The sequence below is a fragment of the Phacochoerus africanus genome, chromosome 8 (genome assembly GCF_016906955.1).
Source record: "Phacochoerus africanus isolate WHEZ1 chromosome 8, ROS_Pafr_v1, whole genome shotgun sequence".
NCBI classification, from domain to species: domain Eukaryota; kingdom Metazoa; phylum Chordata; class Mammalia; order Artiodactyla; family Suidae; genus Phacochoerus; species Phacochoerus africanus.
Window position 1 is genome coordinate 31,574,672 of NC_062551.1, and position 22,747 is coordinate 31,597,418.

A 22,747-nucleotide genomic window follows, 5' to 3' on the forward strand; every position below is an offset into this window, starting at 1 on the left:
CTCCTCTCAGAGGGCTCCTGCCCCGCGGTCCTCCCCGCCCCAGGCTTGGGAAACACCCCGTCACAACCTTCGTGAAACGCAGTGCGGGCCAAGAACAAACCTTGGGGCTGGTTTCCATGGTGACTGGCGGATGCCGTGACCAATTATGTCCAGGCACTTGTTTCCGCCGCCTCCCTGCCCCCAGGCCGAAACTTCTGTGACTGAGGGTTCCCTGTTATGTAAGGGGAGGGTCAAGTGCAGCCCCACCCGAGCCGAGCAGATTTGATTGGCAGGCCCTAGTGTCGCCGCCCCAACGCCCCCGGAAGAACGTCCTTGGCGGACAGGTATGGGAGCCACTCGGCGCTGTGAGGCTGGGCGGAAGCTTCCGGGCCCGGGGGTGGGGGGGAGAGGGGGACGAGGGGCGGAGCTCAAGGCCAAGAGCCGGGCGGGGCGGGGAGTAGGCAGGGTCCGGGCTCGCGCTGCGGCCAGAGATGCTGTGGGGCCGCCACGGCGCTCGGCAGCCGGGAACACTGCGTTAAAAGCACCAAGGTGAGGGGCACTGTCAGGACGGCGGTAGGTTCACGAGGGCCGTGGAGCCCTCAAACCCGGGCCACCTGCGTCCTCGGGTCAGGCATTTGCCTACCGTATGGGGGGCTCTCGACTCGCTAGCGACGGAGGCCGAGCTGGGACACGGGGGCGGGGCAGGGCACCTGTCCGCCTTTGCAGATACCTGATGCCCCGGCGGCTGCGGCGACCCGGACTGGCTTTGGGGGCTCTTGGGGAGCTGGGCCGGGCCGGCCTGAGGAGGGCAGGCGGGCCTGACTGGCTCGCCCGGTCCGGGGCCTACCCTCCTCGGGGCCCCGTCCCCACGCCCGGCTCCAACCCGCTCCCAGGTCGGGGGTGGGGGTGGGGTCCGAGTCTCGAGCCCCCAGCTCCCCCGTCCCCGCCAGTGTTTCGCGGGCCTGGGGCCGGCTTCGCCCTATGCTTGCGAGTCGGGCTTTGGCCCCTGCCTTGCATCATCCCGAGACAGGTTTGTCCAGATTCCCTGCATGCGCAGAAATGGGTTTCCGCCCCAGGCGAGGGTTCCCGTCCCGGGTGTCCCAAGGGGCCGGGGTCAAGGCTGTTTTCATCTTTTCCCCGGGTCCTCCTCCTTCGCCCCTTAAGAAAGAATTTAGGGCTGTTCGGGGTCTTGTGCCTGTTTAGGGTCTATGGTACATAGGAGGAACGCACCGCGCATCCCCTAAGTTTTGGTGCGGATCATTCATGTAGGGCTAGCCGAGAGAGGGCTTCTCAGCTTTACGTTGTAAAGAAAGGCGCTCGTGTTGATGTACGACCAAAGCAGCACAAAGTCTAAAATTGTTTCGAATGACTAGGACTTGTCCTGTGTTTTCTTCTATGTATGTTACTCCTGTTAGAAACTGCTATACTGCGCCTGGGTAGGGTAGACATCTATTAAGTGGTGTAGTTACTCCTGAGAAATGTTTTAAAATTCTCCAGGTGGTTATGTCTTTGCTGGATACATAGAGAGCAGTAGACAGTACCTCTTTTTTAAAGACAGGAGAAGCTGGAAGTCAGTTTTATTTGCTTCTTAAAGGCAAACTTGTTGAATCATTACGTGTTAGACTTGGAAGGGACCTTACAGGTGACTGATCCACCCCAATAAATTTACATGGTGGTGCACAGTGTATCCCAGGAGATAGGTTCCCCTGTTAAATCAGGTCTGTCCTAGATGTCAGTTGGGTGCTTCATATATTACTCGGGACCTGAGAACCACTGTTGTTTTCATACTTGCCCAAAAGGATTATCTATACCCCCACCCAGGTTTTGATGTCCCAAGCGTTTTCACCTGTATCATAGTCACCTTTAAAGGCAGATTTGCAGGGAGCTCTCAGTAGCAAGTTGCTATTTATTGAATGTAAGTCATCAGGTAAGTGGAAGAACAAGAATCCTCCTTCCTTTGATTTAATTATTGGGTGGCATTGTATCTTGGAAAGCAAAACAGCTGTAATGGGCACTGGCAGGTTACAGGGCCCACCTATGGATGTCAAATGATTGGCCCAAAACAAATTTCTGCTGATTAGGGACATTTGGTACATGCTTCTCTAATTATTTGCTTCTCATGAATTTAGTAAAATGTTGCTTAAATTTTGACTCTTTCATGCTCAGACTTTTGACTGTTGCAAGTAGGAGTCTCAAGGAGCTCTGCCTTAAACCTGCTGGAGCCTGGAGGAAGTCACCAGGGCAGACAAGCTGCTGTTCTTACAGCTCCACTTGCTGCTCTTCCTTTGCCTCTTCCTTTGTGTTTTTAGTAAATGACCCACTGACTTTGTGACCTTTGAGACATGCTGTCTTATCCACTTCTTGAAGCTTTGGTGTTTGGAAGACTCGTGTTTGTGAAATCTCTTGTGCCCTCCTGTGTTGCATTTTTACATGTTATTTGGCAGTACCTTAAGTGTGTAATCATGAGGTTTGCACACTTGAAGCAGTTAAAAAATATCATTTCTTGTGGATGGTCCCAAGAGGACCCAGTTCTCTGTCTCATATGCTCTACCTTTGGCTGCTAGTTTTGCTGAGGGAATCATTCAGTACTTAAGATGGCTCATTTAAGACACACTCAAATCGGCCCCCTTGGATATGTAATTCCTATAGCCCTGAGAACTGTGCAAACCCTCTGTGTATGTGGGTACAGTGCATTCTGAACCTGGCTTTCCCCGTAGTCAAATGCCTAGATATTCTGCTAGTAGCAACTGTTATAAGTCCATATCTTCGGCACTTCTGGCACCAGAGCTGAACTGTGTCACTGAATATTTTGAATCCTGTCCAAGGACTCCATACACAGATTCCTGTCGGCATTTAAAGATGGGGAAGAAATTGGAGTCAGAAGAGGGAGGGGGTGTAGAAAGAAACTTTCTAAAGATTCTTTTCCTCTAAAGTTTTTTGTTTGTTTTAGGGCCACACCTGCAGCATATGGAAGTTCCTAGGCTAGGGGTCAGAGTGGAGCTCTAGCTGCTGGCCTGCATCGCAGCCACAGCAACTCAGGATCTAAGCAGCATCTGCGACCTAAACCACAGCTCATGGCAAAGCTGGATTGCCAACCCACTGAGCAAGCCCAGGGATCGAACTCGCATCCTCAAGGATACTAGTCTGATTTGTTTCTCCTGCGCCACAACGGGAACACCCTCCCCTAAGTTTTTATAGCTACATGTTATATAATATTATATTGTATTTCTATTTAGCGCTTTAAGATTTAGCTCTTAACTATTTCAGAAGTCTTAACACTTGGTGTTGGTATATTTCTCTGTTCTCCCATCTCATTTTAAGGTAAAGTGAATTCTGAGGACCGAAGAGTTTGATGACACAGACCACTAAATTTCTTTGTTTGGAATACACGTTATGAACCCTTTCTGGAGCATGTCTACAAGCTCTGTACGCAAAGTAGGTATAGTTGATAAACTCAGTGAGGAAACCCATTCGTGTCAGAACAGAGGCCTAAATAATCATACCAAGGCTGCTCAAAATCTTAACAAAATTATCTTGTTTTTCTCATTTCGATTTTACTTTTGAGAAATAATTATTTCATTGATTAAAGTCAGTTTCTGAGATTGAGATCACATCTCAAATAGAAATCATTCTGCTAATCGCAGTTCTGTTATTTTGACTTAGGTTATGTTTACACATGATGACATTTATGACACATTTCATTGTAGTAGTTTGTCTACAGACTGCAGGATTCCATGATTCCATGGTTAGAGAAATGGTCAGGTGAGATCTGAAAGCACTGGTTTAATTTTTCTAAATAAAATACTTCTTTAAATTAAACATGTTTTAGGAGAGCTTAACACACGCAAACAAAAAAAAATGTAGCCTATAATTCTACCTCCAAGAGAACACTTTTTTTTTCTTTTTTTCTGTACACGATATTTGTATACTTTTTTTGGTGTGTGTCTTTTTTTTGCCTTTTCTAGGGCCGCTCCCGTGACATACGGAGGTTCCCAGGCTAGGGGTCTAATTGGAGCTGCAGCCTCCAGCCTACACCACAGCAATGTGGGATCTGAGCCACGTCTGCAACCTACACCACAGCTCACAGCAACGCCAGATCCTTAACCCACGGAGCAAGGCCAGGGATCAAACCCACAACCTCAGGTTCCTACTTGGATTCGTTAACCACTGCGCCACGACAGGAATTCCCGTATACATTTTTAATACAGCTAATTAACAGCCTTTGACTGTACTTGAGTCAAGGGAGTACCTGTGAGATGGTAATTTAGTTTCTGACTCATGTAGACCTTTGCCTTTGACTAAGGATGACAGTTTACGCTGGTGACAGTCCAAGTGTGAAAACATACCCATTACAGACGAGATCAAAATCAGACTCATGTGATGGAGAGAAGAGCTTCATTCTTAATTTCTTAACTCAAGTGCTGACATCAGGTCATAACTAATTTCAGTCATTTGCACTATTTATTTTGAGATGCTGAGCACCTGACCTAAGTTTCAGGGGGGACTTTTCTTGTCTAATTGCATAGTAACCCCCTGGCCTCTTTCTGGGGCCTCCAGGAGAAACCACTTTTCTCTGTTTCATGTAAATCCTGTAAATACTGGCTTTATAAGATGCAGCAAAGGAATGAATGTTCTTATAGGTCAGTTTTGCTTCAGCTTGTTCTGCTTTTTCTAGTATCCTGCCTGCTCAAAGGACTTTCAGGTCATCTTGATCATGGTGCTAGAATGTCCTTGTAAAAGAGTAATTCCAGCTTTTCAGTCAAGGGCTAAGAGTACATCACATGTACTCTTGTGATTTAAGGGTCATCCTGATAAATGTTCTCACCCCTTCATCTTGAACAGCGATCTGATGGTGAAGAGAAGACATTAACAGGGGACGTGAAAAGCAGTCCTCCTCGCACTGCTCCAAAGAAACAGCTGCCCTCTATTCCCAAAAATGCTTTGCCCATAACTAAGCCTACATCTCCTGCCCCAGCAACACAGTCAACAAATGGCACACATGCATCTTATGGACCTTTCTACCTGGAATACTCTCTTCTTGCAGAATTGTAAGTTCTTAAACTGTCTGATTAAATTTTGAATGACCCTTGAAAGTGATGAACAGTATTCTGATGGACCCGGTAAACAGCAGCCATTTAATCCTAAAGCTCAGACCTATCCCTCTCCAGTATTAGCCTTAATGTAGAGTGATGGAAGCTGTTGCTGGCAATAATTTTTAATCAAGGCCTAAGTGGTGTTATATAAGTATCCTCTTTGAGAAGGAATGATTCTTATTCAGAGCTTGGGTAAATAAGATTTAAAGGCAAATATGTGCTCTAATTGCCATAGTCTGTTTTGGAGAGCAGGAGGAGGAAGAAACTAAGATTTATTAGTAGGTCAGGTACCTCATTTTGATCTACCTTTTATAAGAGGTGAGGAATTCACCTCCTGAAGAGGTTATCATAGAGGCCGGACAGGGAGGACAGCCTTCTGTTCCTTCCTGGGTCAGACCCAGCTGGATGCTTGGGCCCCAGTCTGGTGATCACTCCGTAAGAGGCATCCTGACAGACTAATGAGGAGATGGTCCCAGCAGGCAGGGGCCAGAAGCAACTTGAAGGAACAGGAACTGCTGACTTGGAGAAAACCTAGAAGGTACTTGATAGACCTGTCTTCATGTATTTGAAGGTCTGTCATTAGAAAGGGGATTTGACTTATTCTTGTGACCCCCAAAGGCAGAATTAGACAATGATAGGGAGGTTATGAGTTGGGCTCCATGTGAGTAAGAACTTGGCTAGTCATAGACGTCAAAAATTGGACTGAAGCTACACATCATCAATAGAGTGTAAGGAGATCGATGCCTCTGCAGAGCCTAGTAGTGAGGACACAGCGCCTGGCCTGTCAAAGGGGCTCAAATAGTGAATGAATGCAGATGGCATTCGATTTGACCGTTTGTTACAAGGGCAGGAAGTCTGAGAATTAATGCTTAGCTTCATGTACAAAAGAATTTTTAAATGACTGAAATTATTTAAAAGCATCCTCCTGCCCTCCCTCACTGTACTGATGTGAGGGTCTGAGGCCCCAGTGTAAAGGGCTGAGTTTGATATCAGCGGTCCCTTGAGCTTTATAGTGGAAGCCAGTATTTGAGGCGAGGCAGTGAGTTGGACAGGCTTCTATTGTGGCATTAAATTTGCTGTCTGTGTTAGGACACAAAATTGCCCTCTGGCAAACCTCAGTGTTAGAGATTCATCTGCCAGCCATGCTGCTATTGACATGCTGAATTTTAGTAACTTAAACATGGAATAACTACTTTAAAATGATTAAAAAAAAAAGTATGGTGACAGATAGGCAATAAATGAAAACAACTAAAGTCTAATAAGCTACTTCTCAGCAGAATTGAGAATTGGCAGGCTAATGTGTTTTAAAGGCCCTTGGGCAACATTATTCAAGGTCTGGTCACAGCCTTGTTTAGGCTATAGCTCAGCTACAAGAACAGAGCAGAGTGGCTCTCAGGTGACTGGGTCCCAGAAGAGCCAGTGCAGCCTCCAAGCCAGTGCCCTTATCTCCCCTTGTTTGAGTACCCACCACTTCCCACACCAAGGCACCCAGAGGTCGGGTGTCTGGGAGTAAATTCAGGAGCAGTGGGCAGTGTGAGCACTTCACGCTGCATGCCTTCAACCAAGAACACTGCCACACGGACTGGTTCCACACTTAAAATGACACCCATGGAATTTTAATGTCTTAATTACCTAAAATTGTACTTTAAAATAGTTGCTAAAAATGTGTGAGATCTATTGTCCATGATCATAAAAGCAATAATTTTACAGATAACTCTCACTGACTTAAAATTTAATGTCCAGAATTACCTTCAGGTTGGTTTCCAAGACATTGTTTTGGGGAAGCTGATTTCTGGGAGGAAAACTTAATTGTATGTCCTTGTTAGTTTTTTGGGGAGGGTTTTTTGGTTTGTGGGTTTTTTTTTTTTTTTTTGGTTTTCTTAGGGCCGCACCTGCAGCATATGGAGGTTCCTAGGCTAGGGGTTGAGTCAGATCTACAGCTGCTGGTCTGTACGACAGCCACAGCAAGACGGGATCCAAGCCAGGTCTGCAACCTAGCCACAGCTCAAGGCAATGCTGGATCCTTAACCCACTGAGCAAGGCCAGGAATTGAACCCACAACCTCGTGGTTGCTAGTGGGATTCGATTCGTTTCCACTATGCCACGGCGGGAACTCCCCTTGCTAGATTTTAATTTCTTCATCAGGGGTCTTTTTTGGCTGTGTTTCTATGTGAGCATGTGTTATGAAGCTGATAAACGGGCAGCAGTGGGGGCCAGGTGAGAGATTGTGATGTCTCGGTCTGTGTGGTTAGGGTGTGGCTCCCCTTCGAGGGACTGCTCCTTCTCTCAAAAAATGAATGTGGGTGGTTTTGCCTGTGTCACTTAACATCCATACACTCCCTCTTGTGCTGCTCTGTTTTAGCACCTTGGTTGTGAAGCAGAAGTTACCGGGTGTCTATGTGCAGCCGTCTTACCGCTCTGCATTAAGTAAGGAGGATTCACTCTTTATCGCCTCGTGTATTTGGTTCCTCTGTCACAAACTTAGCCCTTAACAGTGTTTCTTTTTTCTTACAGTGTGGTTTGGAGTAATATTCATACGGCATGGACTTTATCAAGATGGTGTATTTAAGTTTACAGTTTATATCCCTGATAACTACCCAGATGGTGACTGTCCAGTAAGTTGCAGGCATAGTCAGGGTCAGTGAGGACGGCTTAATGGGCTTAAAGATTTCATGGTTCTTTTCCTGACCTAGTACATTTTATGATTTCAGTTTCCAAAAACGTTTTGTCTACTCAGTGGTCTTTCAGGGGGATTTTCGTGCTTTGTTGCATTTTTTGCCATGCTAGCCCCTGCCTTTAGCTTAACTTGTTTCTCTGCTCAGGGTGTGCAAAAGTGAGGCTGGAGGCCAGAGTGCAGCACTTGCTCTGTGAATGGCGACTGCTGTGCTGTGGTAGAGAAAAGCAGCTGTTGCCATGTCACTGCACAATTTAGTGTCACAGGAACATGGTGAAAGTAGTTCAGTGTCCCTCTTGCGGCAGCTCTTTAACTTTAAGCCACATGACTGCCGTGCCCTGAAACTCCTTTTACAGCTGACTGTGTGGGTCTAATAAGCTTCACTGCTTCCATTAAAGGATGTGTCTCTCTTTAAATACAGCGCTTGGTGTTTGATATTCCCGTCTTTCACCCGCTAGTCGATCCCAACTCTGGTGAACTGGATGTAAAGAGAGCATTTGCAAAATGGAGGTTAGTAAATGAGTTTCACAAGGTGACGTAAGCCAGCAAGAGGAAGCCTCAGTAATCCTGCCGTGTTTCCTTTTAGGCGGAACCATAATCACATCTGGCAAGTATTGATGTATGCAAGGAGAGTTTTCTACAAGATTGATACAGCAAACCCCCTAAACCCAGAGGCTGCAGTACTGTATGTTACTTTTGCTTTGTTATTTAAGATAAGCTTGAAAAGATAAAGCAGATTATGTTGGTTGGTGACTTTTTGATTTCAACTTTTAACACAGGTATGAAAGAGATGTTCAGCTTTTTAAAAGTAAAGTGGTTGACAGTGTTAAGGTGTGCACGGCTCGCTTGTTTGACCAACCTAAAATAGAAGACCCCTATGCAATTAGGTAAGTGGTACCTTATCCAGATAAACTGCACTTTGTAGTACTGTGCTTCCATTTTCCAAGTGGTCTCAGAACAGGGATTTAAAAGGAAAGTGTATAATTTGTTAGCCTGCAACCTTGCAAACTTGGTATCAACCTGATTTCTACTTTACATGGAACTGGCACATTGTGCCAAGAGCAAGCTATTTAGTGAGTTTGGTCCCCTCAAGATTCTTGTACTGTGTTCATAGCTGTCAGGACTTTTCTTTCTAGCCGGAGCTCCTCTTAAACTCCCAAACCACATTGATGTGGTGAAAGGAGTGCGTGCTGGGAAGAGTGGGTTCCTCGAGCACTGTGATACTGGGTCTCGGGGAAGAGTGTCTGGGGAGTACTAAGAGCTGAAGAGTTGGTGATTTATTCTTGGGCAGCGCTGCTGTTGCTGGGAGGCAGCATAGTGTAGTGGTCAAGAGTTTGGGCTCTGCGGTTAGACTGGGGGACTTCTGCACTTACTGGCTTTGGTGACCCAGAACAATTGATTTTATTGTAAATTTCTTCATCTTTAATTAATAGGACTTCAGCGTGGTTTTGTGCTCATGCATGTAAAATGCTCTATATGGGATGGTTATGTGAGAAAGTCATTTAGGTAATGTCTAAAACTTACATACTGACAACTGATTAAGGACTATTCCTTGTTAAGTTTTGTGAGGGGATTTAAAAACGTAAAAATGGATGTTAAATTTAGTGAGCTGTTTTTAAAATATTTTTCCTGAAGCTTTTCTCCATGGAATCCTTCTGTACATGATGAAGCCAGAGAGAAGATGCTGACTCAGAAAGTAAGTAGATTACCATTTTGGAAATAGTTAACTCATTGTTTTCTAAAATGTTTTCACTGGATACAATTGAGTTTATACAAATAACTTTTTGGGAAACAAGTTTGTACAGTGCTGAAATCTCACCGGTCATTTTTTAATGTCTGTTTTTTGTTGTGCCCAGAAGAAGCCTGAAGAACAGCACAATAAAAGTGTTCACGTTGCTGGCTTGTCATGGGTGAAGCCTGGCTCAGTACAACCTTTCAGTAAAGAAGAGAAAACGGTAGCAACTTAAGAGCCAGTGAATCTGGTGCACCATGCACTTTCCTGCTGGACTTGGGCTGGTTACAGCTGACCAGTGGCAGAGGACTGCGTGCAGAGTAAAGCGGTGTGAACGGGGACTGGTGTCAGTGTTGTCTGTGTATGCTTAGGTTCTAACAGCAAGTTTTGGAAACCTCTCTTTACGTAATGCATTACTTCTGTCAGAAGTGTCTTTAAGGTGGTTATCTAGTTCAGTACTCCAAATTATTGGGGACCTTGAGGCTTAAAGTATTTTTCTGAATATAAGGTAAGTTGCATTCATTTAAACTAATAGAGTAGGCAGAGTTCAGCACTATCTAATGATTTTTTAAATCAGCGGTTTTAGTTGTACATGGAGAGGAGAGGTAGAGGGGAGCAGTTTCCATAGCTAATAGCACTTTTAAGCGGAAGATCCTTGGAACCTCAGTCTTCAGCCTACTGTGTTACTGATACACAGACACTGTCACTGAGGGACATACTAGGTGAGTGAGAGGAAACCAGAACACTTGTTCATAGCTTTTTTTTTTTTTTTTAAAGCAAATCACTCACTGTATTTTTATGGCTGGAGGGAGAAAAAGTGTTAAAATGGTTTCTAATGAAGTCAGATATTTAAATGATGAATGACTAATGTGTTTTGTAGAGACAATAAACCAATAAATGATTGTTCTTTGTCATTTATCCAGGAAACTGAAAAACCCTTTTCTCAATATAACTAAACAAAGATTAATTTATAAACGCTTTATTGAAAAATACACTTATTTTCATATAAAATTACAGTAGCAGTATCTTGAGAGGTTTTTATAAATATTTTTGCAGAACACTATTCTAGTTGAACAGTGTGAGTTCCGTATTTCTTTCAGAGCAATATGAAGTTACCTAGTAACTTTGTTTATACTGATTCAATTTACAATTGAATTTTCTCCCTAATAAGATTATTCAACTTGAAAACTGCTGGAATAATAATGATTAATAAAGGTGTGTGTGTATATATATATATATATGTATATATATATATAATTCAATAGCTGTTAAATTAGCATTTTCTAATTTGTAAAAACGGTACTATGTACTAATAAAACCCCAAATTCTCCAACCTATTTTTTTTTTTTAACTGCCAGGAACACACCCAAAGATATTTAAAATATTTCACCGTAATAAAGACACGTGTCTTTTGGATAACTGCCTCCTAAAGGAAGAGGTCATAATTTTTCATAATCCCTTAATTCAACTTGATTTAAAGTCTTTACTTAGCCCATTGATCCTTATTAACAAAAAACTGGAGAATTTAAAACACATGCCCAAAAGGTAGCTACTGGGGCTTTAACAGTTTTTAAAAAAAAAGTACAAAAGCATCAAAGAGGACACTGAATTAAGTTCAGCCTAGAAGTTTTGTACTTAATAAAGTTCACATTGTAGAAAGTGCCATTGCAAATATACAGCAAAATCTGGGTTACAAAATCATGCTTCTTACAGCCCTAAAGTGCCACTTCTTAAAGGTTCACTCACACATTGCACACAATCAAGCACTTGTCACACTGCACCACACCTAATGGGGAGAGGAAAGAAATTACACAAAGGGAATGGGAGACTTGGACTAATAACCTAGGACCTCCAAATCGGGCACTATCTTGCTACCTTTTAGGAATGCAAAAATCTTTCACTCCTACCAAATTTTTTCGGACAAAATACCTAGTTTTTGTTTGGCTTTTCATGAGGGCTAGAGCTGACCACAAAACAGGTAGGAATGAATTAAAACACAGTTTCTCTGCTGGAACATGTTAACAGAGACCTCTCCCACAGATATCTGAGTACACTCTGTTCTCTGCGATACTTGTAATAGCTTTGCCAAAGAGTTAAAAAAAATCCAAGTTTGGATTCTCAGCAGCCTTAGTGGCAAGCACTGAGTGGTAGGAAAAAAGGCAGCTGGGATGAGTAAAAATATCCTAAAGATACTGGAAGGATTAAGAAAAAGAGCCCTACATTCTAGCATGCATTAAATGATGCTGCTAAACAGAGTTTGTGAAAAGACAGGTTCAATACAACAGACTAACCTCAGTGGGAACCTCGGTCATTAGCTACATCTTGGAGACGGCGTAATAAGGCAGAATGATTTTCTGGGCAGATTCTTTTTGCGGGTGATTCACTTCCATCTTCCAAAAGAATCCCTCTCTTTTTGGTTGGAGTTTCTCCTGTCCGTATCATACTGTTAATTTCTCTCAGTCTCTGGGGTGGGGATAGATATAAAAATATTAAAATTCTAATATACATAGTTCAATGTTAAGTCAAAGATCCTCCAATGAGTTAAGCAGTTTACCTTGAGGAGTTTAGACATCTTTATAGAGGAAAGAACTACTAAATTTAATATCCTTCCAATTTCACCTCTCAGCTGGCTGAGATTGATAACTCGGATAGAGGCAGAGTATTTGTTTTTTTAAAAAAGCTCCAGAGGTGATTTTGATATACACTTTAACACAGTGCAAAAGTTGACAAATTTGTGGGGTTTTTTTCCTTTCACAAAAGTTAGAGGATCACACTGCTATGCCATATTTAATCAATTTCATACATCTCCATTTTCATTTCTTTAAAAATAGCATGACTTTATACAGTATTATGCCCACCCCCTTTCCAGTCTAATGTTAACTCATTTTTAAAGCAGCCATGGAACTTCACAAGAGAAGCCTTAACTCAAGTATTTGGGGTTAGTAAAGGCCAAGATTTAGATTAGGCTCACCTTTGAAGGACTGTTGCTGAAGTAGTAGAAAATCTTTTCTCGAGGAGAAAGCATTGCTTCACTTTTATGTGGGGAAATGTAGACAGGATGATTTTGAGACAACTGTATTCGGCGAGGTGAGCCTGATCTTATAAATGGATAGGGAGAGAGTGGAGGAGCATCCATCTGTTAAAAAAAATTGCAATTTTTAAGAAAGGTAAAGTTTCTAACTAGTTTTTTTTAAATGGTTTTTACTGTAAGTGTGAAAAGGTGTAATAAACCCATAGCTTTATGAATGGTGGATAGTGATGTATTAGCAACACTTAAAGCCCTACCAGTAGCAAACATTTAAGGGCTTACTTTGCGACGATCACTGTTTTAAGCATCTTTAATGCATTCCGTCATTTAATCTCACAACAACCCTATAAGCAAGGAAGCTCCATCTGTTCCCATTTTATGTATGAGGAAACGAGAGGCACCAAGAAAGTTAAATAATACACAAGGTCACCAGAGCTGGTAAGTTTTGGATAATTTTCTACTATGAGAGAAGCAAAATAAACCCTGTTACTCTTATTTATTAATGCTTCACAACAATAGAAATTGTTAGGCAAATAATTTCTGTTAGAGACTTCCTTAGTCTTAACAAAAGAATTATATGTAAAACTAGTTTACAGAGAAGCAGCTCAAACATAAATGATTCCTCAAAAAAAAAAAAAGGTGATTCCTCATAAGTGAAAAAAGTATGAAATAATTCTCAGCATACTTACTACATTTGCCTGTGAGTACTTCAGGGCAAATGTTTTAATTTGTTTTATGTAGATGCTGTTGTAGAACTGAATAAGATCTCCCCTCTCCTCCTCTTCCATGTCACTGTTGGCACCTGTGAGGCGAGTAGGTGTAGGAGGGGCACTGCTGGGCTGTGGAACAGGCAAGGTGCTGCTTGACCTCATGACAGGACTGGAGTCTCTACTGGCTGCAACCGGTAGAACAAAGTGTTGAAGACTGCTAATGCAGACTATTTTTTTAAAAATTCAGTCAGGAGGTCCTGTTTTGGCTCAGCAGAAACAAATCTGACTAGTATCCATGAGGATGTGGGTTTGATGCCTGGCCTTGCTCAATGGGTTAAAGATCCAGCATTGCCATGAGCTGTGGTGTAGGTCACAGACATGGCTCAGATCCCATGTGGCTGTGGCTGTAGCAGGCAGCCACAGCTCCCATTCGACCTCTAGCCTGGGAACCTCCATATGCTACAGGTGCGGTCCTAAGAAGCAAAAAAAAAAAAAAAAAATTCATTTGGATACACTACCTGTTCTACCTGTTTAAATGGGAGTGAAGCACAGATACTATTAAGTACTAACTTATACTACCATGCTATTACCACAGCAAGGGTTTACTGAGTAGTTTTAACTTGATACCAAGTTTTTTAGGACCTGAGCTTTGCATTGACTGGTGTCAACCAACAATTAAGGATGGTATTTCCATAGCATGGTTTCAGTGGACATGCCACATTTTTCTGGAACTCAGGTCAAAAAAATGCTTCACTTCTCTAATTTCCCTGGAGAAAAATATTATGCACAACGTGTCTCAAAGCCCTGGGATAAAGCATAAACAACTTTGCTACTAAATTTAGAGTTTGGTTTATTGTTCCAACAAATCTTTTGCCAATAAAATACTTTCATGGCTTCCATAACAGTAATTTCATTTAGTAATCCTTAGTCTTCTAGGGCTAAAACAAGAGAAACTCCTAATTTTTTATAAGTTCATAAAGATCCCACTTACTTCTATCTTTATTCAGTTCTGTTGGAGAATTCTGATGACTTCTACTATCACTGCTGCCAGAATTTCTCCTTTTCCTTTTCCCTTTTATCAAAACGCTTCTATACACCTTTAGAAAGATTATAAGAAAGGAACAGAAATGAGTATTTATCAAGCACTTTCTAGACTATTTGATATTAACATGTTATTCAATTCTCACAATTCCATATAGTAATCATTGTCCTACACATGGGAGGTTAATAAGTACACTTAAGGTTATATATCTTAGTAAATAACAGATATTGGATTTATACCAGGGTCTATCAGGCAGTACTTCAAGGTACTGCCTACAATACAATAATAGTATCCAACCATAAAATCAAGTCATTCTAAGTCAAATGCAAAGATCTCACAGTCTTAGGTGCTTATTCTGGAGAAAAGGCCATAGAATCAACTGTAGTTAATTTTTTCATATTCATCAAAGACTTTTATCTTTATTTTCAGCTCTAAAAGTGTAGTTACCTGGCTTCGGGCTTGTGGCTGAGTCCTATAGCAACGCATAATATTCTGGAAGGACTTGTCTTCTTTTGTAACCTGACAAAGAATAAGAGTATTCTGAGAAATAATTTCATTTTTCGCATAATACTTACTATGAGATGTTCCATGAAATGGGTGAAAATTGTATTTAAAACAACCATTTAAAGTGTCTGGAAGGGTACAGGATTTAAGATTTGCAAGGTGAAAAAGTTCTGGAGATCTGTTTCACAATAAAGTGAATATACTTTAAAAATAGTGTCTGGAAATGGCCCTGAAGGCATACAACAAATGAGGAAAAAAATATTCAAGAAAATCTATTAAAATCCAGTTAGCAACAGAAGGAATTAATGGTATGTGAACCCAGACCTAGAATAAAAAATTAGAGTAACAAAAAATTCACTGGAGGATAAGAGATTTGAATTTGCAAAGAAAAAAAAAGCAAACCTGAAGCTAAAGTTGTGCAATCCAAAAGAACAGAGACAAAAAGAAAAGTTAACAGAGCGTCAAAGAAATATGCCATGCCACTAAGCACACCGAGATACACATAATGGGAGTAACATAAGGAAAGCGAAGCAGAAAATAATTATCAAAGGCCAAAACCTTCCCAAACTTATTTTAAAAATAATCTACACATAAGTAGGATAAATGTGAAGAGGTCCATGCCCAGATATAGAGTAAAAAAGCTGAAAGCCAAAGAAAGGGAGAAAAAATCTTGATGGCATCAGGAGAAAAGCAACTTTTTGCTTACTAGGAAACCCCAATAAAGTAACATCTTTTCATTAAAAACTATGGAGGCTATGATGGAGTTCCTGGCATGGTGCAGCAGAAATGAATCCACCCGCAACCACGAGGTGGCAGGTATGGATCCCTGGCCTCGCTCAGTGGATTAAGGATCTGGCATTGCTATGAGCTGTGGTGTAGGCTACAAATGAGGCTTGGATCTGGCACTGCTGTAGCTGTGGCATAGGCCGGCAGTTACATCTCCAATTTGACCCCTAGCCTGGGATCCTCCATGTGCCGCAGGTGTGGGCCTGAAAAGACAAAAGAAACAATGGAGGCTATGAGAGAGCGGACAAGGTAAAACCTAAGAATCCAGCATCCAGCAAAGTTATCTTTCATGACTGAAAGTGAAATCTCAAAGACAGAAAATGTGCTACTGGCACAACCATCTTGCATGAAAATACTGAAAGTTCTTCAAACTAAAAGTGACCCCATACAGTAATTCGAATACACATGAAAAAACAAAGGGCAATGGTGAAGATAACTGTGTAGCTGGAAAGACAGTATAAAGTACATATTTTCAACTGACATTTTAAAAATTATATACATATAATTCATACATATATGAATGTGATATATATTTGCCAAAAACAGCACAAAGACGATGAAGAGCAAAGCTGTACTGTCCTGAAGGAAATGACTATAGATGACAACTCAAATCCCCATGAGCCAATAAAGAGAATCATAAATGGTAAATAAGGTTAATGTAACAAAAGCTATAAATGAATATTTGTATTCATTTTTCTCTCACCTCTTTTAAAACTTATAAAAAATGTATTTTTAAATTTATAACGTTTATGGATAAATGTGTAACAGTATTATCACATAAATAACAAAAAGGAAACAGTTACATAGGAGGTACAATTCTATGTACCACTGAATTCAGTATACATTTGAAGCTGGATTTCATAAGTAAAGATTATACGTGGCAGTTGGAAGAAGTGGGGAGATTGATCAAAGGGGACAAGCTTCCATTTATAAGATGAATAAGTTCTAGGGATCTAATAAGCAGTATGATGACTATAGTTTAACTGTACTGTTTGAGAGTTGATCTTAAATGTTCTTACTACCAAGAAAAAGCTGGGTAATGGATGTTAACTAACCTATAGTGGTAATCATAACGCAACATACATGTGTATCAAATCATCACACTGTACATTTTAACACAACGTGATAGGTCAATTATATCTCAATAAACCTGGAGCAAAAAGAGCACAAAGGAAAAAAAAAAAAACATGCTAAGCCCTAAAGAAACCACTAAGAAAAAAAAAATAGTTAAAAAGTCATTACTCGGAGTTCCCGTTGTGTGGTTCAGTGGTTAACAAACCTGACTAGTAACCATGAGGTTGCAGGTTCGACCCCTGGCCTCACTCAGGGGGTTAATGATCCGGTGTTGCTGTGAGCTATGCTGTAGACTGGCAGCTGTAGCTCTGATTAAACCCCTGCCCTGGGAACTTCCATATGCCACAAGTGTGGCCCTAAAAAGACAAAAGACCAAATAAAAGTCATTACTGAAATTAAAATGCTTCATTATTTACCTGTAGTAAGTGAAAGTAGTAAAGGAGGACTAGAGTATAAGACATGCATAAAAAAAAAGTAAAATGACAGATGTGATAAATCCAGTTAAAACTAATGTTGAATGTGAATGGATTAAACACCACAATCAAAAAGCAGAAATTGTTAGATTGGATTTAAAAAAAGAGATATAACTACACTCTGTCTACAAGAGACACCCTTTAGATTAAGACATACAAAGAGATTTGAAAAAAGGATGACCAACAGCAAAAAAGCCAATCAATCAATGGAAAAATGGGCAAAAGACCTGAATAGACATTTCTCCAAAGAAGATATACAGATGGCCAACAAACACATGAAAAAATGCTCAACATCGCTGACTATAAGAGAAATGCAAATCAAAACTACCATGAGATATCACCTCACACCAGTCAGAATGGCCATCATTAATAAATCCACAAAGAACAAGTGCTGGAGGGGCTGTGGAGAAAAGGGAACCCTCCTGCACTGTTGGTGGGAATGTCAACTGGTACAGCCACTATGGAGAACAGTTTGGAGATACCTTAGAAATCTATACATAGAACTTGCATATGACCCTGCAATCCCACTCTTGGGCATCTATCCGGACAAAACTCTACTTAAAAGAGACACGTGCACCCGCATGTTCATTGCAGCACTATTCACAATAGCCAGGACATGGAAACAACCTAAATGTCCATCAACAGACGATTGGATTTGGAAGATCTGGTATATATACACAATGGAATACTACTCAGCCATAAAAAAGAATGACATAATGCCATTTGCAGCAACATGGACAGAACTAGAGAATCTCATACTGAGTGAAATGAGCCAGAAAGACAAAGACAAATACCATATGATATCACTCATAACTGGAATCTAATATCCAGCACAAATGAACATCTCCTCCGAAAAGAAAATCATGGACTTGGAGAAGAGACTTGTGGCTGCCTGATGGGAGGGGGAGGGATCGGGAGCTTGGGCTTATCAGACACAACTTAGAATAGATTTACAAGGAGATCCCGCTGAATAGCATTGAGAACTTTGTCTAGATACTCATGTTGCAACAGAAGAAAGGCTGGGGGAAAAATGTAATTGTAATGTATACATGTAAGGATAACCTGACCCCCTTGCTGTACAGTGGGAAAATAAATAAATAAATAAATAAATAAAAGAAAGAAAAGGATGAAAAGATACATTATGCCAACAGCAACCTCAAGAAAGGTGGGGTGGCTATTCAACTATCACACTATAAAATAGACTTGAAAACAAAAAAAACTCCGGTTGTGGCTCAGTGTGCTAAGAACCTGACACAGTGTCCTTGAGGACACAGGTGTGATCCCATCACTGGCCTCTCAGTGGGTTATGCATCCAATGTTAACTCGGCTGTGGTGTAGGTCGCAGATGCAGCTCAGAGCCTGCATTGCTATGGCTGTGGTGTAAGCCAGCAGCTGCAGCTCAGGTTCAACCCCTAGCCCGAGAACTTCCATATGCAGCACATGTGGCCACTTAAAAGAATTTACTAGAGATAATGAGAAACATTTCCTAATGATGAAAGTATCAATCTATAAAGAACCTCTAACAATTCACCTAATAACAGAGCGCCAAAAATACATGAGGTAAAAACAGAAATGAAGACAATTCAATAATAGGGCATTCAATACCCCATTTTCAAAATGGAAAGATCAACAAAGAAACAGAAAACACTAGAACACAATTAGACCTTGACATCTGTAGAACAGTGTATACAACAGAATATACATTCTTCTCAAGTGCACACTGAACATTCTCCAGGAGAGACCATATGCTAGGCTATAAAATAAGCTTCAATACATTTAAAAGGACTGAAGTAATACAAAGTGTTTTTTGACAATGGATTGAAATTAAAAATTAACAGAAATTTGGGAAGTTGACAAAACATATATAATTCAAAAACACACTTAGAATAATCAATGACTCAAAAGAGAAATTAGAAATACTTTGAGACGAATGAAAATGAGGATAAACACACCGTAACTAATGAGATGCAGCTAAACATGTTTAGAAGGAAATTTATAGCTATTATGCCTAGAGTAAAAAATAAGATTAAATTACCTAACCATTTTATTTATTTTTTTGCCATTTCTTGGGCTGCTCCTGCGGCATATGGAGGTTCCCAGACTAGAGGTCGAATCGGAGCTGTAGCCACTGGCCTACACCAGAGCCACAGCGACGTGGGATCTGAGCTGCGTCTGCGATCTACACCACAGCTCACGGCAATGCTGGATCCTTAACCCACTGAGCAAGGCCAGGATCGAACCCGCAACCTCATGGTTCCTAGTCAGATTTGTTATCCACTGAGCCACGATGGGAACTCCTACCTAACCATTTTAAGGCACTGAAGAAGAGCAAAATTTAAGCCTAAAGCAAGCAGAAAGAAGGAAATAAAGATGGGAGCATGTAATAATACAAAACCCTAAAGCTGGTTCTTTGACAAGATCAACAAAATTGATAAACCTTCAGCTAGACAAAGATTCAAAGATTGTGGGAGTTCCCGTTGTGATTCAGTGCTAAATCTTACTAGCATCCATGAGAACACAGGTTCAATTCCTGGCTCTAATAGGTTGGTTAAGGATCTGGCATTGCTGTGACATGCAGTGTAGGTCACAGACAAGACTCAGATGCATGGTATGTGGCTGTAGCAGAGGCCAGCAGCTGCAGCTCCAATTAGACCCCCAGCCTGGGAACGCCAACATGCTGCAAGTGCAGCCCTAAAAAGTATAACAAAAAGGAGTATTATGAACAACTGTGTGCCAACAAATTAGAAAGCCCAGAGGAAAGAGACAAATTCCCAGGAAGACACACTACAAAAACTGATTCTAGAAGAAACAATCTGAATAGACTTACAACAAGAAAAAGAATCATCAATAAACTACACAGTGAAAAGCATAGCCCCAAATGGCTTCACTGCTGAATTCTACCAAACATTTAACATTCTACCAAATTCTTCACAAACTCTTCGAAAAAACAGAAGAGGAAGGAATACTTCCTTAAGGCATTAAATGAGTCCAATGTTACCCTGATAATAAAACCAAAGCCGTAACAAGAAAACTACAAATTATTCTTATGAATAAGACAAAATTCATCTATAGAATACAAGCAAACTGAACCTACTAACATAGAAAAAGAATTGTATACCATGATCAATTGGGATTTACACCAGGAATGCAAGGTTAGTTTGATGTGTGAAAAATCATCTAATACACTATCAACAATAAAAAACAAAACCCACAACTATCTAAACAGATGCAAAAAGATCATTTCCAATACCCTTTCATAATAAACGCTTAACAAACTAGAAAGAGAACCTTCTCAACCTGATAAAAGTGTCCTTAAAAAAAAAAAATAGCTAGTATCATACTTTAATGGTGAAAGTCTATATGCTTTCCTCTTAAGGAACAAGGCAAGAACTTCTGCTCTCAACATTTCTACTCAACTTTACCAGAGATCTAGTCAGAGTAAGCAGGAAAGAAAAAAAAAAAAAAAAAAAAGGCATTCAGTATGAACAGGAAGAAGTAAAACTATTTCTATAAGCAGATCACATAATCTTATACAGGAGTTTCCATTGTGGCTCAGCAGTCATGAACCTGACTAGTATCCAGTGGGACAAGGTATTGCTGCAAGCTGTGGTGTAGGTCGCAGATGTGGCTCGAATCTGGTGTTGCAGTGGGCATGGCGTAGGCCAGAAGCTGCAGCTCCGATCTGACCCCTAGCCTCCATATGCTACAAGGTGCAACCCTTAAAGCAAAAAGCAAAAAAAAAATCTTGTACACAGAAAATCCTAAGGAATCTACTAACCCAGAACTAAAAGTGAATGCAGCAGGGTTGTGGGATATGAGATGAACATACAAAAATCAATTGTATTTCTATAAACTTGCAATGAACACATCAAAAATGAAACTGCATTTATAATAGCATCAAAATAAGAATAAAGTTAACAAAAAAGTATAAAAGTTATACTTAAAAACTGTAAAATATTGCTGAAAGAAATTAAAGAGAACTGGAGTTCCCGTCGTGGTGCAGTAGAAACGAATCCGACTAGGAACCATGAGGTTGTGGTTTCGAACTCTGGCCTTGATCAGTGGGTTAAGAATCTGGCGTTGCCATGAGCTGTGGTGTAGGTCGCAGATGTGGCTTGGATCTGGCGTTGCTGTGGCTCTGGCGAAGGCGGGCAGCAACAGCTCTGATTAGACCCCTAGCCTGGGAACCTCCACATTCCACAGGTGCGGCCCTAAAAAGACAAAAGACAAAAAAAAAAAAAATTTAAGGAGAACCTAAATAAGTGGGAAAATATTCTGTGTTCATTGATAAGAAGGTGAAATATGGGTAAGATAGCAATACTCCAAATTGACCTTCAGATTCAACACAGTCTATCAGAACTCCACCTGATTTCTTTGTGACATGATGTCAGAATTGACAAGACGATACTACAAGTCAAAGAATTTCAAGGGATTTAGCCTAGCCAAACAAACCTAAAAAAGAAAAGTTACCAGTTTTAAAATTTAAGCTGTTTGTTTTTAAAATGGGGAATGTTATGTGAGTTTTGCCTCAATAAATTATATTAAAAAACAAACTCACATAATAAAATGTATTGGTGAGAATGTGGAGAAATCAGGACCTTCAGACAATTCCAGTGGAAATGTAAAATGGTGCAGTGATTTTGGAAAACAGTCTGGTAGTTCCTCATATAGTTAAACAGAATTTACCATATGACCCAGCAATCTGCTCCTAGTTATATACAAAATATAAATGAAGACTTCCATGGAGAAACTTGTACACAGATATTCATAGCAGCATTATTTATAACAGCCCCAGAGAGGAAATAATCTAAATGTCCATCAACTGATGAATGAATATCATATATTCATATAATGGAGTATCATGTTCTAAAACTGTGGTGACAGTCACACATGTATAAATATACTAAAATCCACTGGACTGTACATTTTAAATATGTGAATTATATGGTATGTGAATTTTATCTCAATAAAGCTGTTAAGTAGCATATTTCCTTTTTCCTTTCCTAATGGTACTCACTTTTGCCATCACATAAATGGCACACATTAACAACTGGTCCAGATGTCTGTCCATCATAAGTTCAGGACACTGAATTATGGAGAATTCAAAGCAGGTCCAGATTTTTTTTCTCAGTTCATCTGAAATATCCAGTTTAGCACAAAGATCTCGGAGGCGGACACCTGCTAAGTGGTAAACCTAGTAGATAAACAAAAACATCTCAAACTTTATGTAACCCTTATATTTCCCAAGCTCTTATCCTGGTAAGGGTATGTGAAAAATTACCTTTCTAAAGAAAAGCGATAAAGAGCTTGTCTTCCTGGGTCTTACACTGCTGCTGGTTAAAGGCAGGCCTTGTTTCTGCTGTTGTCCACCTGGGGAAATCTGTTGAATGGCCACCTGACCAGGGACTTGCAAGGCTGTTCCTGTCACCTGTTGAGAGCTTAAACTTCCAGCCAGGGCCTGAGCACTGAGGGGCTGGATGGAGCCAGTCACAGCTTGCGCCTGCCCTCCAACATTGACTTGCACTGGAAAGAATGTTATTCCTCCATTTTCATTGGCAATGCCTAAAGTTTGAAAAAAAAAGAAAACACAAAGAAAATTTTTCCCTTCTCAAACCTCTCGTCTCATATTATTCCAACCAAATCTCAGGTAAC

At 40.8% G+C, this 22,747-nt stretch overlaps 2 protein-coding genes across 4 annotated transcripts in view; one reads left to right on the forward strand and one right to left on the reverse strand.

Moving 5' to 3' along the window:
• Positions 1-401: 401 nt before the first annotated feature.
• Positions 402-10,380, forward strand: AKTIP (AKT interacting protein). 2 transcript variants are annotated; one of them, XM_047788816.1, is made up of 10 exons: positions 402-528; positions 3,301-3,414; positions 4,822-5,027; positions 7,435-7,499; positions 7,587-7,687; positions 8,168-8,256; positions 8,333-8,431; positions 8,526-8,633; positions 9,382-9,442; positions 9,603-10,380. In XM_047788816.1, the coding sequence occupies exons 2-10, from the start codon at positions 3,373-3,375 to the stop codon at positions 9,711-9,713; spliced, it is 882 nt and encodes a 293-aa protein (XP_047644772.1). In that variant the 5' UTR covers positions 402-528; positions 3,301-3,372; the 3' UTR covers positions 9,714-10,380. The 2 variants fall into 2 exon arrangements, with proteins under 2 accessions (XP_047644772.1, XP_047644773.1); XM_047788817.1 differs by having other exon boundaries at positions 9,606-10,380.
• A 61-nt stretch (positions 10,381-10,441) lies between these two features.
• RBL2 (RB transcriptional corepressor like 2) overlaps positions 10,442-22,747 on the reverse strand; it is a 44,528-nt gene continuing 32,222 nt past the window's right edge. For both annotated transcript variants that reach the window (XM_047788814.1, XM_047788815.1), the window contains 7 exons: positions 22,377-22,657; positions 22,113-22,289; positions 14,706-14,777; positions 14,208-14,313; positions 13,196-13,401; positions 12,450-12,614; positions 10,442-11,941 (listed from right to left, as the gene is read on the reverse strand). In XM_047788814.1, the coding sequence (XP_047644770.1) occupies positions 11,771-11,941; positions 12,450-12,614; positions 13,196-13,401; positions 14,208-14,313; positions 14,706-14,777; positions 22,113-22,289; positions 22,377-22,657 (1,178 nt within the window). In that variant the 3' untranslated portion in view covers positions 10,442-11,770. The remainder of the gene's footprint in view (positions 11,942-12,449; positions 12,615-13,195; positions 13,402-14,207; positions 14,314-14,705; positions 14,778-22,112; positions 22,290-22,376; positions 22,658-22,747) is intronic.

Bases quoted from the DNA above. Each gene is read 5' to 3' on its own strand.
- AKTIP (XM_047788816.1), top strand. From the start codon at position 3,373: ATGAACCCTTTCTGGAGCATGTCTACAAGCTCTGTACGCAAA. The intron at 7,688-8,167 runs GTAAGTTGCAGG...CTTTAAATACAG, and splicing joins ACCCAGATGGTGACTGTCCA to CGCTTGGTGTTTGATATTCC. The intron at 8,432-8,525 runs GTATGTTACTTT...CTTTTAACACAG, and splicing joins AACCCAGAGGCTGCAGTACT to GTATGAAAGAGATGTTCAGC.